A 15,283-nucleotide genomic window follows, 5' to 3' on the forward strand; every position below is an offset into this window, starting at 1 on the left:
CGCAGAGCATTTTGCCCCCTCCAGCATCTTCAAGTCAACAGTGCATGAGTGAACTCCACCAAATGTGTTGTCAGAAATATCTCCAGCCTGCTCATGAACACGGATGGTTTGATTTTAAGTCATTACAACTTAACGTTCCTGTCTTTTTTATGCGTTGGCATAAAAGCATAAATATGGCTTGAATTTCGTTTTGTTGCCTTGAAAGCTTCCAATAAGACTGTTGCCTTAAAAGTTAAGTACAACCAGGAGAAACTTAAATAGATGATTTAGTCAGTTATGAAAAATGTGACCTCTCCTTGTACTCTTTACGCAAATACGTAATGTAAAAATACAATACTGTGCAAAAGTCTTGAGCCACTCTCATTTGTTTAGGAGGTGTTGCTTTTAGCAATAGTTCTCCAAATGTTCTGAAAGTCTTTTGAAGGTTTTATTTGGACATTGACTGCTTTTTCACTCATTTTCAGTTGAGTCCTAGTACCTGACCATCTTCAGAGTAACATAAAAAAAACATTTTTTTTCCTGACTCTGTAAAAATTGTCAAAGATAAAAAGAGTTTGATCAGTATAAAATAATATTATTACACCAACAAGATGATTTAAAGCATGGTGTGAAGTGTGTTCTTAAAAAATTTGAGGAGACTGGAGAAATGGAGGGCAAAAGAAGTAGTGGCAGAAAACACAAATGTTGAGTTTTCAGGGCAGTTTCTGTGGTATGAATACAAATAAACCCAGAATCATTTGTCTTATGGAGTCCATGCTTTCCTGGGTCAGGGCTGTTCTGGCAGCACAAGTTCATGTTTCTTGTAATTCTGCATACTACATACTGCATACATCTACTACAGATTAACAGTATCTGAAAGTCATGTTCTTAAAAAATAGAAAAACAAATCCAGCAAATGCCTGACACAGGCCCTGAGAGATGCATCTGGTCCTTCAGCTGATCCATCTACTGTTCATTGAAGACTCAGCAGAAATGGTCTCAGTGGAAGGGTGGCTGTCAAGAAGCCATTTTTAAGGAAGGAAAACGGGGAGAAAAGGCTGAGGGATGCCAAATTACACAAGAACAGAGTGTCTGCAGCCATCTCTAAGACACGACGGAGGCTCTGTTGTGGTTTGGGGCTCTATCTCAGGCAGTGGTGGAGATGTTAAAATTGATGGAATTATAGAATCGGAAAAGTACCATCAGATTTTGATCCACCATGCAATACCATTTGACTGGCAATGGCTTCGTTTTTCAGCATGACAATGATGCCAAGCACATCACCAGTGAAGAAAAGAAAAGAAACATGACATAAAATACAAGAACGCTTGCCTGAGAGACTTTAGGCTGTGTTGAAGAATAAATGTAGTCATGCCAAATCTTGGCTTTCAATGTTAGAATTGTACAAACTATATTTTTCCCTTAGATATTGTATTCCCATGCAAGTTTGTGTTGCACCTATTTCTCATTTTCCTTGCAAAACATAAAGGAATGAGTGGTTCTAGAAATGGTGGCACAAAACTTTTGCATAGTATTGTGTCTGCTTTTAGACAACAGCATCCCCTTTTCTTTGACTCGTAAAAAAGACCAAAAAAAAAAGGAAACTGTGGTTGTAGTGGCAAAGCTCATCTACAGTCTGGCTAATTGGCAGGTTAAAGCTTCCTGTCACTGATTTCCAACATCAGCAACAGCTTCTCTCGCCCTGCTTTCTCTTCTGAGAGGGTAAAACACCCTGGAGAGCTGCTCCCAGACATCAACACATCACTTTGCCAGAATTCCACACACACACAAACACATACAGCCAAGCAGACGACAGATGTTCCAAAATACCACAACAGTGCCGATGCAGGCTGGGAAAAGCCCTGTGAGGTTTACATTGCTTCACTATAAAGCTGCCTAGGGCTTTTACGGTTGACGTGAGCGACAAGCAGACTTTGTGAGTCAGGAATCAGGAAGACAAAGAATAAGGAAAAGTGTCCTAACACAGTGAGGTATTTGATTTCTTTTCATTTCCTCATTTCAAGTTGTGCAACAACTTCTTTTTTCCCTCCTGCGCTGCCTTTTATGAACGTTTGTATCAGTGTGGTTCAGGGCAAGAGAGGTGAAGGAGTCGTGTGTGGGAACTACAGCAGGAAGGAAAGCGCAGCTGGGAGTTTTTGCCTGGAGCGAGACAGACTGGAGGTCTGTAGCATAAAAGGAGGCAAAAATAGAGGCAACATAAAGAAGAAAAGGAGAGAGAAAGAAACGAGCAAGGAGCGCAGACGATGAAGAGAAGATGAGAGGACGTAATGAGCTTTGACAAGAAGTGAAAGTGGACTTCATGAGGAGGAGTAGGGTGGAGACAAGAAGATAAGATAGGGAAGGGAAACTTTCCTCCACACCCCTCTTGGGGGAAAAAAAGAAAAAGAAAGGATGGCAAGGCAAATAGCACAGTCACGCCACCTTAACTCATTTCTACACCTGTGCATTTTAAACATGTAGATTTAAATCTTCCTGTCAGAAATCACGCAGGAAGGCGGCCAGCTTAAACACACGATAATGAAAACCGGACCTGGACCTGCACACAAGCGCTGGCACTGCCTTAGACCCGCCACGCCAGCTGGACGGGGTTTTATTCAAATCTGTTGTAATAAGCAGAAGTGCGTTGTGTTGCTTCCGAGGACTTTGCTCTCCAACAGTGTGTGAGAGTTGTGCTTTCTGCACCCCCATCTGCACTCGCCACTCTCTCCCTCTGCTAACCTGTAATTTGATGTTTGTGTACATACCTGCACATGCACACCCACACGCTCTACTCTCTCTCTCTCTCTCTCTCTCTCTCTCTCGCTCTTGCTTATATGTACACTTGCACACGCTCTCTCTCGCTCTTCCTCTGAGCAGCAGGTCCCTGGAAGCAGCCAGACTGTCACTGACTGCTGCTAGCACATGCTCGCTCTCAGCTCGGCACTTTCTTCAGTAGCTGCCAAGAGAGGAGGAGGAGGAGGAGGAAAAGTGAGGCTGGAAGAAACAGACTGAAACACAGATAGAGAACAGAAAGAGAGAGAGAGAGAGACTTGGACCAACCTGTGACTGCTTGCCTCTGCCCGGCTGACTGTGTGTGTGTGTGTGTGTGTGTGTGTGTGTGTGTGTGTGTGTGTGTGTGTGTGTGTGTGTGTGTGTGTGTGCGAGACTGGAGGGAGACTACAAGTGATGCCTCACACAGTCCCGAGCAGCACATAGCCAGGACTTTGCTCAGCTTTCTTTGCCCCCCCTATACCCCCCTCCTTCTGTTTCAATGATGAGAAGAGATCGCATCTTATTAGCTGTGACCCTCACGGCCGTCTTCTCCGCCGACCTCTACTTCATCCTCTTGCCAAAGATGCGGAGCAAGGGCCTGACATCGGGACACTCCTGCTCATGTGGCCCCAACAAACTCACCCTCCCCCCCAGCCAGGGGGGTCTGGCCACGCCGCAGCTCTCCAACTGGACTTCTGCACCACTCCTGGACGGCACCACGTCTGAGCCTGCGTACGGAGGCTCAAAACTGGTGAGGCTTTTCTCTCACCCTCTATACAACATCCAGACTCCGGCTCTGGGGCCAGAAGAGAGACTGCTGCAGGTGGAACAGCTGATTGACTACTATAGGAGGAAAGTGTCGCACTGGGAAAGGTCAGTTTCTGGTGTCATGTTTCATCATTCTAAATTAAGATAATGTTTGTTGTGACAATAATGCCACTGATTTTGCAATGCGTGACTTGACGGAGTTACTTCACTTTATTGTTAAATTGCGTGTTCGTTTTGGCTCAGAGTTCCCACTGTGGTAGCACGTGTTGAGGCTTGACTGTGGTCAGGAGGCAGGGTCAGTGACACTGGGGCCAAACCCACCCGAGGCACACACACAAACACATATCCATGAACTTGGATGCACTTTGTTCGTGGTGACAGGCATACACCCACAGACAGACATCCGGATCTGTAGACAATTCTGTGCGTCATAAAAACTCCAGTGTCATGTGGGCTGGGTCAGAAAACCCTGACAAACACGTCACTTCTGAGAGCCAGCATCTGGAACGGTTTCTTTAAGGTAAACAAGGATTTTTAAAACTGCCGGGGCCCATCTCAATCTTTGGGAGTTGTAGCCGTCTTGGCTTGTGAGGCTGTCTGTCTGTCTCCCTCAGAGAGATATAGATATTGGGCTCTCACAGTGGAAAATAAGAAGAATTATGAGCAATGGATCTCCCCGCTGTGCTGCCTTACAAATGTGCACTAAAAAAAAAGGCAGCTCACAGGCTTGTTATTGCAAAATATTGCAACAGCGTCTAAACATCACATCTACTGCATTCGTTGTGTGCATTCGTGACTTATCTGTTTCCCACAGTGTGTGTTTGGATACACGCTCTGCTGTCTGCACTTGTCCAGCGGCCTGATTACTCTGTGTCACGTCAAATTAAATGAATGAGGTGGTAGGAATGACAGAAAAACAAACTTCTATTCTTAGCGCTTTGCTCCATTATCTCATTTTGTTATCCGGTCTGTGATGGAGTTTGTTTGGGTGGAGAAATGGCAATCCCACTCACTGTGGTCAGCCCTTGTCATGTGGTGCCCCTCTTACCACAGACAGTATTTCTTTTGGTATCAGTTTATTCTTATTCCTACTTGGAGGGGAAAGGGGGCTGGGCAGTTTAGATTTGTTAAAACTCAATTTAGAAACAGTAAAAAGCCTGTATATAAGAGACTAATAAAACTTGGCTGACTATAAATGACTAATGGAGGCAGGAGTAAAGTGGTAAATAGAACAAGTACTTTATAACACAACATGTTTTTCTTTCCTTTGCTTTAAGCATGTCATCTTAGGTTCAGTGTAAGCATCTCTTTAAATCAGCTACTCTGTTGTTTTAAATAACATAGGATTAACAATGGCTTTACAGAAAATTGATGTGTTTACATATGTTAACCATTTATTTAGGGCTCTGATAATAGGGAGTTGACAGCATCCTGTATCCCACAGCTAACATCTGTCCTATGTGTTATTCGTCTTCCTCAGACATATGAAGCTCTACAGTCTGGCAGCGGCTCTGGCTAACATCACTGTGACTAATCATGAGGTGACCTACGACCCTGATACCAGCTGGCTGAAGTTCCACCTGGGAATAAACCGCTATGCTCTGTACTCCCGTGATGACCCTACTGTCCTTCAACTTATCAAGGACATGCAGAGCATGACAGTCATCAGTGCAGGTGAAGGTCAGATGGGATTTGGAGCGTCTAGCTCGATGATGTCAGGGAAAGATTATCGGCTTCCTGTGTTTATGCTGTACTGTCATATCCCTCATGGGGTCTAATTTTGTGAACTGGGTGGAATTTTACATGTAGTGCAGTATAATTGAATAAATATGCAATGAAAAATGCTTCTGTTAATATAGGACAGATGTAGGAAAGATATAATATAATATCAGTACAAGAGCAACCAAACAGCTGATTGTATTGTATTGTAAAGCTCCTTTACAGCACAGGACTCTAATGTTTTTTACAGTAAGGACTGTTCAGCTAGCGTTTTATGCAGATGGCAAATCTAGCACCCATTACTTTTCTGGAATTAGACAGGTACATTCCCTGCACTAAGTGTGCTAATTTATTACCTAACAAGTTCATTGTCTTACAGATTACACTCAAGATGAGAAAGCCCTAAAAGGAGCGTGTGATTGCACCCAAGGTATGACAACGTCATCGCCACCTGTAATGAGCCTTTTATCCATTCGGGGATTTGGGCTTTTATTTTCTTTACCTCATATCTCATGTTGTGCAACCGCATGAGTCTGATTTCTCACTAGCCTCTTTGTTTCTCTTTTTGTTTGTCTGCCTCTCTCTCACTCTGCCTTTTCTGCTTGGCAGTACCATGAGAGACAAACACACTGTTGCCTTTGTGATAGTGAGGATTTTTGGTTTTTCTATTGGCACCAAAATCCAGATTTGTCTTTCTGTATAAGACACTTTGCTCTGGGGGCAAATAAAACCCAGGAATTAGTCTGCGTTCAAAGGCAGAGCTCCTAATTAAGCGTTTGATGTCTGCACGCGCCGAGGGAAGCCAGCGTTTCTTACCACCTACGCTGCCATCTCCTACTTTACTTCTGAGCAGCACGCAAACCAAAGCTACGGATGGATAATTGAAAGTTAGTGACGTGCCAAACAATAGATGCTACTGAGCTGTTCACTAAGCAAGTGCTGTAAAAGCGTCGCAGGTAGAAATGTAAACATTAAGGGGGAAAAATAGCTCATTATTGGTTTTATATGTTAAATTTTTCTCCCAGCTATGTTTCTTCTTCTTCCACGCTGACTTGTCTGACCTGTCTCGTCTGTGCTTTGTCAGCATCCCTGCGCAGTGAAGTGCATGGCCACACAAACATCACTCACTGCCAAGAAGAAACAAGCAACAAAACAATCGCTACCCCCCACAGTTTAAATTTAACCTTCTCATTATTTCACTCACCAAAGAGCGACGTAATTCATCGGCCACAGAAGCTGTTTGTGCCAGTTGGATTCGCGTTGAGTCATTTCCAGAAATGGTTTTATATTATAAACCTTGCTTGATTGTTAACTATTAAGAACCTGGAGTTTCACTGAGCACTGTGGGGAGGGGGGTGCTTGTATGTGCTGATCTGGACTACTGCTGTGACACAATATGGAGCCAGTCAGAGAAAGCGCAGGGTGCATCCAATTACCTTATTACTCGGGCGAGGCCAGACAATGATTCACATTTTGCAAATCTAAAATCTTAAAATAATGAGTCAGTTTGCATGCTGCTCACTGTTTGCTTTTCCCTGGCCAAAAACATTGAGATAAGTGTGGAGTGGAAGTCATGTAGGGCAAATGTTGTGGTACAAAAAAACGTCTCGATCTCGCACCACACATCATGTTTCTGTGTGTCTTCCCACAGTGGTGAAGCCCAGCGGACATCACCTGAAACTGGCCCTGAAAATGCGCAACCTAGCTAAAGCCATGTTTAAACCAATGAGGTGAGGAAATCTAGTTGGTTATTTTCAGTTGGTGAAATCAATGAAATCACACAAAAACATGAAATGCTGAGTTAGGTAACATAGACTGTGTACTGTAATAGCATGCTATGTCATGTTCTGTGTGAATTTATGTCAGTCAAAAGCCTCGAGTTGGCCACCTGTAATGTCTTGATTATATATTGCAGAGTGTTGGAACTGACAGTTTGATCGCTCTGTGCACGTGTGTGTGTGTGTGTGTGTGTGTGTGTGTGTGTGTGTGTGTGTGTGTGTGTGTGTGTGTGTGTGTGTGTGTGTCAGGCAGCAGAGGGACGAGGAGACTCCAGAAGACGTCTTCTATTTCGTTGACCTCCAGAGACACAATGCAGAGATTGCTGCTTTTCATCTGGACAGGTGCAGCCTCATTATCCCTCACTGTTTTCACGTCTTCTCGGTCATTGCTGTTAGACTGGGTAATTTTAGTGTCCTCTCACTGTGGTTATATGACTGCTTGGCTTGCTGGGGGTAATTTTAGTGTTGATTGCACACATGTTATTTTATTGATCTCAGTTACGTCCTTGTATATATAAAGGTACTATGACTGTTTTTGGAGGGAGGACGAATGCGACCAAATGGGAGGAAAAAAAGCTTATTTATCACTTTGATTCATTTTCTTTTTTTCTTAGTCAATTATCCAATTCATTTCTTGAGGGGAACGATAACATCTGATCCAGATTTCATTATAATCCATAAAAATGACCAAAAGCCAGCCCCAGCTTCCTCCCACAGTCAGAAGACTTGCATGTTAGGTTAATTAGTGAGTCTAAATAGCCAGAAGGTATGAATGTGAGTGACAGCTGTGGACAGATAGCCAGTCTATTGCAGTGCCAATACACTGCAATAGACTGGCTATCTGTCTGTGGTGTACCCTGCCTCTAGCTGTATGCCAGCTAGGCTCTGCCACCTCTGTGCCTCTAAATAACTTCAGTGACTGATGTCATCACAGCAGGCGGCATGGTGGTGCGATGATTTGCACTGTTGCCCCACACCAAGAAGTTCCTGGGTTTTAATCCACCATCTGGCCATGGCCTTTTTTGTGTGGACTTTCCACATTCTCACCATGTCTGTGTGGGTACTTCAGCTTCCTCCCACAGTCCAAAGAACATGCTATTAGTGGGGTTAGGTTAATTTGTGGTTCTAAATTGCCCATAGGTGTAAATGTGAGTGTCTGTGTTGGCCAGGATGTACCCCACCTCTTACCTTAAGACAGCTGGGGTAAGCTCCACCTTGGTTTGTGATTGGTTACACTAAGAATGTGAATATAGTAAACAAACAAGCTTAAAATCCGCATGGTTAGATGACAGTATTTGGACACTCAACGATAGACTGTATATAAAAGATGGATGCATGACATCACATTTTTTAACTTCTATTCTAAAGGCTCAATTTTGTTATTATGAAGCCAGAAAAAAATTGCATTTGAGGGAGGTGACAAAATTCTTAGTTATCCCAAATGCTAGCTAGCTAGGCTAGCAGATGTGTCTAGCAACTACAACTGCCGGTGTTAACATCAAAGTGTCATGTATCAATTTGTGGCTGGCAGTTTTGCGGACCCAAATTGCAGACATGCAGATGAAAATTAAAGAATTTGCCCCAAGTGACCTTTCACAAAATTCTTATTTTAGATTTTTCCATTTCCATGCTGAAGTTTACATCCTGATGTTAGGATCGGGTCTAAACTTTGTGAAACTCTTTCTAAAACGTATAAAACAAAAATCCTAAAATTGACCAAAAATGAATCCAATTTAATTCAGTTTTTTTCTATAGCGCCAAATCACTACAACAGTCATCTAAAGGCCCTTATGATTTTGTAAGGTCAAGACCCTATAATAATAATCCATTTTTAGATTTATGGATCCATCCATTATGTCTTAGAGAGAAAGTGATGAAATTAAAGAATCCTCAGAGACGATGTGGCAGCATTCTTGTAATAGCGAGATTCAAAAACATCCTTAAAATCCCAAACCGTCTCCAACAATTAAGTCTAAAAAAACAGGTCCCCCTGTGCGAACGAATGTATCATGGAGCCTCGAAAAAGATTGCGACATTTTGGCACACCCTCAGATTTCCCAACTTGCTGATCAGTTCGAACCACAGTGTTTGGACACAGATGAGGACCCACTTATCTTTATGCAATTACACATTAGCTGAGGCGAGGTGATTCACTCATCTGAACTAGACGGTATCATTAACAGACCCACACACACACAGTGTTAAGTCACAGACAGAAAACAACTCCAGCACCACGTCAACAGCTCGAACAATTACTGTAATTACTCTCAAACAGTGCCTTTTCTCCTTATCTGCTCATACTTTATCAGTTATTCTTTAAAAAGTGAGAATGTTGTACAACTCCTGTTCCTGTTTTCTTTTTTTAAATTTTAATTTGCTATGTGTGTAATCTGTGGCAGTGTGTTGCCTCTCTCTCTTCGTTGTGTCTCACTTGCCAGAAGCCCTCATCATTATCACTCGCAATCAGGGGCTGGGGAATGCCAACCATTTTAGAAACAGCAATTCGGCATGACACGCTGATTGTTGTTTGATTACTATTTGCGAGACATGACTAAAACTCTGCCTCTGGGGAGTACAAGCTCTCGATAGTTTATATGAACGCAGCCAGCTGGATTACACAGCACGGCGGCTGTCAAGCGGACTCATTCACTGATAAGAATCAGTAAAATCAGTGAAAGTGGAGCGTGGGCTCCTGTGAGATGAGGATTTAAAGTTAGATAAGACTACCATCACCTTTGGAAGGTTTACACTGCAATAATATTTATGCCAGCACGAGCTGTCTCCCTACACGAGTAAAAGGTTTTCCTCTGAATCACATCAATATATTTTCTAGGATCCTAGACTTCCGGAGAGTTCCTCCAGTGGTTGGCAGGCTGGTGAACATCACTAGTGAAGTCCTAAAAGTAACCCAGAATGAAGACCTACGAGCTGTGTTCTTCACCTCCCCGGGTAAAAAAAAACCCCACATCAGTTCCTCAAAGTAATACCTTTAGATTAGACTCAACGGTTATGCCTGTATGTTAAATATAAACTCCTTTACAATAGTTCAAATACTTGATTGACACATGAATAGTGTTTCTCAGTAGCTGTGCATCTGATTGGGAGCTTGTTTATCTCTGCCCTTTGCATATCTTTGCAAACAAGCATGTCTGCGTGAAGCTAAGATGATCCGCGAGTTATTTTTTACTCAGTTTGATGTTTGTTTGTGTTTTTCCTTGCTGTTGATATGGCATCCAGCTAGAGGGAAAGGCAGAGCTGATTGGAAAGCATGTAATCGGAAGTGAACAGAAAAACTCATTTTGCATTCTTCCGTTTTTGTTCTGCTTCCCAAACAGCAAACAACACTTGTTTCTTTGCCAAGTGCCTGTATGTGTGCAAGACAGAATATGCAGTGTGCGGGAGCCCCGACCTGCTGGAGGGCTCCCTGTCCGCCTACCTGCCGGGACTCAGCATTGCTCCCCGCATCTCCATCCCCAGCCCGTGGATCCGTTCCTACACCTTCACCGGACGGGAGGAGTAAGACCTCGTTTTTTTTAATGCAGCACAAAACTGTTTAACTGCCAGCAAGCATTCTGCAAAATGGTGAGCTGGCGGTTGTTGATGGCAGTTGTTCAGCTTGAGGCTGAAGGGATGAATTTTTCAGCAGTTTCAAGACAAGCTGGTTGATGCACGAGCCAAATTCTTAAATGATTTCAGCTTTACTGACACCAGTTATTATGCAGAATGCTTGTAAATTCACTGGTAAACAGTGCATTCAAGTTCATTCTTGGCACACAGTCCACTGTTGCCTGCAAGATTTTAGACTTAAAGTCTGTTTTCCAGTGACCAAGCCTGTCATCAACTTAGGTTAGGCCAAATCTTGCCAACAGAGAACCGGTCCAAACATCACTTTAGTTATGAGAGTCAGTTTCATTTAGTTTATCCAGACAGGAAGCAATAAATTCCACATTATTATTATTATTGTACATTATTGTACTTTATTGAGCCCCGTGGGGAAATTGCTCTCTGCATTTAACCCATTCACTCAGTGAAGCAGTGGGCAGCCATTGGGCGCCCGGGGAGCAGTGTGTAGGGACGGTACCTTGCTCAGGGGTACCTCAGGGTAGCTGTTAAGGGGAATCGAACCCCCGACCTTCCGATCATGGGGCAACCACTCTACCTACTGAGCTATCCCTGCCCCCTGCCCCCACATTTATCAGAAGCTCCTTAACCAACACACTCTTCCTGTCCTGCCTAGATTCCAATCAGTCAGCAATTTTTATGGACGATGATGTACTCTGTCACACTGCAAAGCAGCTAAAACCGCTCCCTTCAACCTGATAACGTTAAAATAATGAGACGCTTGTCTCAGAGTCTTTATCTTAATGCAGTCGAGAATCTGTGGAAGCTCACTGAGGACAAAATTAAGGCTCCATCCTGCAGGAACAGATGTCCTCAAGTCATTCCAAGAAAGTGGTGTCCATCACATCCTGCCGGTTTTTGAAAACTGGAACAATAATAATTTTCTGTATTTTGCTACTAATTGCTGCTGTGGTTACTGTTCTGTGACTCCGATCACAATTCTTTATAAAACTAACCATTTAAGTTTTTAATTCTGATATAGAATATTATAGTTTTGTTCACTTTAAACAGAAATAAGTAGTGGCGGTGGAATTCAGGAAAATATAATAATAATAAGACAACAATATTTCTGCTGTGTATATGCAGTTAATTTAATGGATATTTCTTGCTACTAAAACATGAGTGTCATTTTCCATAAATCAGAGTGCAAGATTTCAAAGACTCTTTTATTTACTATAGCATCCATTATTTTTAAGGCCTCCAAAGTCAGATTGCACAAGTCAAATGAAAACCACTTCCTGTTTTATATCATTAAAACACCTCAGTGACTTTGTCACACAAAATAAATGAGAGGCCTCCTGACTCTGTTATCTGGTTACATCATTGTAATAACATATTAACATTGTACTGTATAATGCATTTTAGAGCATCCTACATCCAGTTGATGCCTTTTAAAGGGAAGATTTTGCTTATTTTTGCAAGACTAACCAGATTCTGCAATTACCACAGGTCTGTAGAGTTATTACCAGTTAATTACATTTGGGGCCTTGTGAAATTAAAAAATGTGGCAAAGCAAGCACTAAACTGTTAAGATGTAAATAAAATAAAATACAGCATCTGTCTACTCAGTTCTGAATGCTTGCAGAGTGTTAAGAAATGAGGGAGGTAACACAGTGTTACACATCAACCCCTTTGTTTTGCTGGAGCATCACATTGAAAGTGAGCAATAAAAAGTTGTGGCTAATTTATTTTAATTGCTTCATTTTCCAAAGAATATTCTCCATCGGCTCCTTTTAATTTCCTCTCGTTTATGCTTCTTTCAAAAGGTGGGAAGTGAATCCTTTCTACTGCGACACAATAAAGCAGCAGTACCCCTATAACTCAGGAAACAGGCTCCTAAACATCATAGACATGTCCATCTTCGACTTTCTCATAGGTATTTCATTACCTCTGCATTATAAACTGTTCATGTAGCGTCAGATATTTTATATTGCGGAAATCTAGCTACACGTGTAGAGATTTGTTCCCCTCGTTAAAGTCACGCCTTCGTTACAGGGAACATGGACAGACACCACTATGAGATTTTTACCAAGTTTGGGGATGAAGGCTTCCTTCTTCACTTGGACAATGCCAGAGGGTGAGACAGAACCGCTGCTGAGCACTAAATGATGCTGCTTTTGTTCGCTGTCGGGGTTTAACGTGTGTTGTTTATGCACCAGGTTTGGGAAGCACGCTAAAGATGAGATGTCCATCCTGTCTCCACTGTCCCAGTGCTGCATGTGAGTATGACTCAGTCTATGGAAGTTGTGTACATAAGGGCATAAGTAAAAAAAATTTAATAAAATCTGTGAAGGAATTAAGGAAACTAATTTCTCTTCTCCTGTTGATCATGTGTTCTGCCCTGTCCTCTTACCCCCAGGATAAAGCAATCCACACTACTAAGGCTGCAGCTCCTGGCCCAATCAGAGTTCAGGCTCAGTGATGTGATGAGGGAGTCCCTGCAGGAAGACTCTTTAAGGCCCATCCTGACAGAGCCCCACCTCTTGGCCCTGGACCGCAGGTTGCACAAGGTCCTCCGAGTGGTCCACCGGTGCGTCCGGAGGCTGGGCAAAGACGAAGTGATCACTGAGGACTTTTTTAAATCCACAGTGACTCCCGAGGCTGCCACAGACGGGACGATGCAAAGGTAACAGAGGATGCGCTCGGCTTCTGGCTGCTCGGGAAGAGACTCGTATAAATAAGACTCGATAAATTTTTAGGAAAAAGCCGTGAGTCTTCATCACAGAAGGAAGGAATCTCTGACACCTTCACATTTTTAAATAAAGACCCTGTTTTTGTTTTTTTTTAATGAAATAAAATGAAGCTTTGTGAGTGGAAACTTACAGCATCTGATATGTAGAGCCACCACTGGATCAGCTTTTTTTTTTTAATGATTGTTGGTTTACACTGTGGATGTGGAAAGAGAGCTCTGCGTGTCCGTGACATATAATCAGAAAATAAAGTCTTTATGTGATGATTCTGCAAGTTCTGAGGAGAAGTTATCACCTTAGAGCGGCAGACTGTGTGTGTGCGCGCTCAGCCATATGTTTGTGAGAAAAGTGCTACCTATTAAACAGCCACTTAGTTTACTCCACCCTGTTTTCCAGACTTGTAATCCTCCGTCTCATCAGAGTGTTTAAACAGCTTCACAACGTCACCGTCAGCTCCGCCAGGCAAGGATACAGAAACAGCAAACCCAAAACAATTAGCAAATATGCATTTCGTTGCACCACAGTAATAACTCTCACCCAAGCGGACTTGTGTGAGGTTTTCGTCTGAACATGTCAGAGCTTTGACCCGTTCATTCCCTTTGTTCTCCTCCAACTAACCTGATAGTCTGCGTTGCTCTGTGATGTAGAGTAAGATAAATAACCACAACTATTTTTAAGAGACTTTAGAGCCAAGTGGAGTCAGACTTGAGCTTGACAAAGCAGAAAGAGTGGCTGATAAGGATCCTTTACTTAAAACAGGCCCTCGAGCACAGGTAAATCCCTTCATACCGAAGCATTTTTACAATACGCCTTCTCTAAAAGCTTTCAGTGAATGAATGTCTAAAATAAAAGATTTACCAAAGGAAAGCACAGAGAGGATTTGCAAATAACCAGTAGCTAAAGTTTAGAGAAATATAAATGTTGGGTCATAGTGCCAAATACAACTTTAAATGTGCTCATTTGAATAATATCTGCTAAAGACGGAGTTTTAAAAAGCTTGAGAAAAAAACAAATTTATTATAAACTGGACAAAATTCTCAAATGAGGAATGAAGAATTGTATCTGTTGTTTAAATTGTTTAATTTAGGCTTTTTCTTGTTGAGCAAATCAATGTTGTTTATTTTTCTGTGCAATACCTCCACCTAGTGTGCAAATTTGATATTACATCTTTTTGAAAATACAGGGACATGGCGGGCAGGTGCTTTTCTTAAACTTTACTATTAGATATTTCGAGGTGTTGAACTGCTGGTTGGGTATTTTATGAAATAAAGGACATTCAAAGCTCTTCTTTGACTGGCTTTTGTTCTGTTCTCTGTGTCAACATGATCCCACACTGCTTCAAAAATGTTGCAACCCATGCTTGAAGGAGGCCGGTCCATGACTGATAGTGCTGCACTGTGTGTTTGGTACGTTTTCCCAGCATCGTATGTTTAAAAATTAAACCACTGGCTATCAGATTCTGATATTGAATGGTGGATCAAAATCTGACAGTACTTTTCTAAGGTCATAATTCCATCAGTTTGGATAGGATCTCCCACACCACTGGCTGATAATGCAGCCACAAACCATGACAGCCTCCACTGCGATGGCTGTAGACACTCACTGTAGTACCTCTCTCCTGACTACTTCCAACACCTTTGAGATAATTTGAACCAAAAATTTTAAAGTTGGATTCATCACTCACATCAGAGCTATTGTCACTGATTTTAGTGCAGCACTTGTGTAGTTTGGGATGCCTCGGCTTTTTCTCTCTTTCTTAAGAACACCTTCTTGACAGCCACACTTCCACTGAGACCATTTCTGATGAGGCTTCAGTGAACAGTATGAGATACATATTTTTCTTCCTATTTCTTATTAGGACACGTGACGTTCAGATACTGTTCATCTGCCGTAGGTAGCTTTTGAGTCAGCAATGCCTTCTTCTGTCCTCTATTTGTCGAGTTTCCTCAATGTTTT

General features: G+C 42.4%; 1 protein-coding gene across 1 annotated transcript in view; it reads left to right on the plus strand.

Annotated features, from left to right (window-relative positions):
• The window catches only part of fam20a (FAM20A golgi associated secretory pathway pseudokinase), a 15,851-nt gene extending 1,256 nt beyond the window's left edge, over positions 1 to 14,595 (plus strand). Inside the window, exons 2-12 of the mRNA XM_082545316.1 lie at positions 2,857 to 3,624; positions 5,000 to 5,193; positions 5,618 to 5,668; positions 6,890 to 6,968; positions 7,266 to 7,358; positions 9,850 to 9,965; positions 10,352 to 10,532; positions 12,404 to 12,513; positions 12,633 to 12,714; positions 12,797 to 12,856; positions 12,997 to 14,595. Coding sequence (XP_082401442.1) covers positions 3,251 to 3,624; positions 5,000 to 5,193; positions 5,618 to 5,668; positions 6,890 to 6,968; positions 7,266 to 7,358; positions 9,850 to 9,965; positions 10,352 to 10,532; positions 12,404 to 12,513; positions 12,633 to 12,714; positions 12,797 to 12,856; positions 12,997 to 13,267 — 1,611 coding nt within the window. The 5' untranslated portion in view covers positions 2,857 to 3,250 and the 3' untranslated portion in view covers positions 13,268 to 14,595. The remainder of the gene's footprint in view (positions 1 to 2,856; positions 3,625 to 4,999; positions 5,194 to 5,617; positions 5,669 to 6,889; positions 6,969 to 7,265; positions 7,359 to 9,849; positions 9,966 to 10,351; positions 10,533 to 12,403; positions 12,514 to 12,632; positions 12,715 to 12,796; positions 12,857 to 12,996) is intronic.
• The last annotated feature ends 688 nt before the right edge of the window (positions 14,596 to 15,283 follow it).

This window comes from Aulonocara stuartgranti (genome assembly GCF_965226115.1).
Source record: "Aulonocara stuartgranti genome assembly, chromosome: 8".
Classification (NCBI taxonomy): Eukaryota; Metazoa; Chordata; class Actinopteri; order Cichliformes; family Cichlidae; genus Aulonocara; species Aulonocara stuartgranti.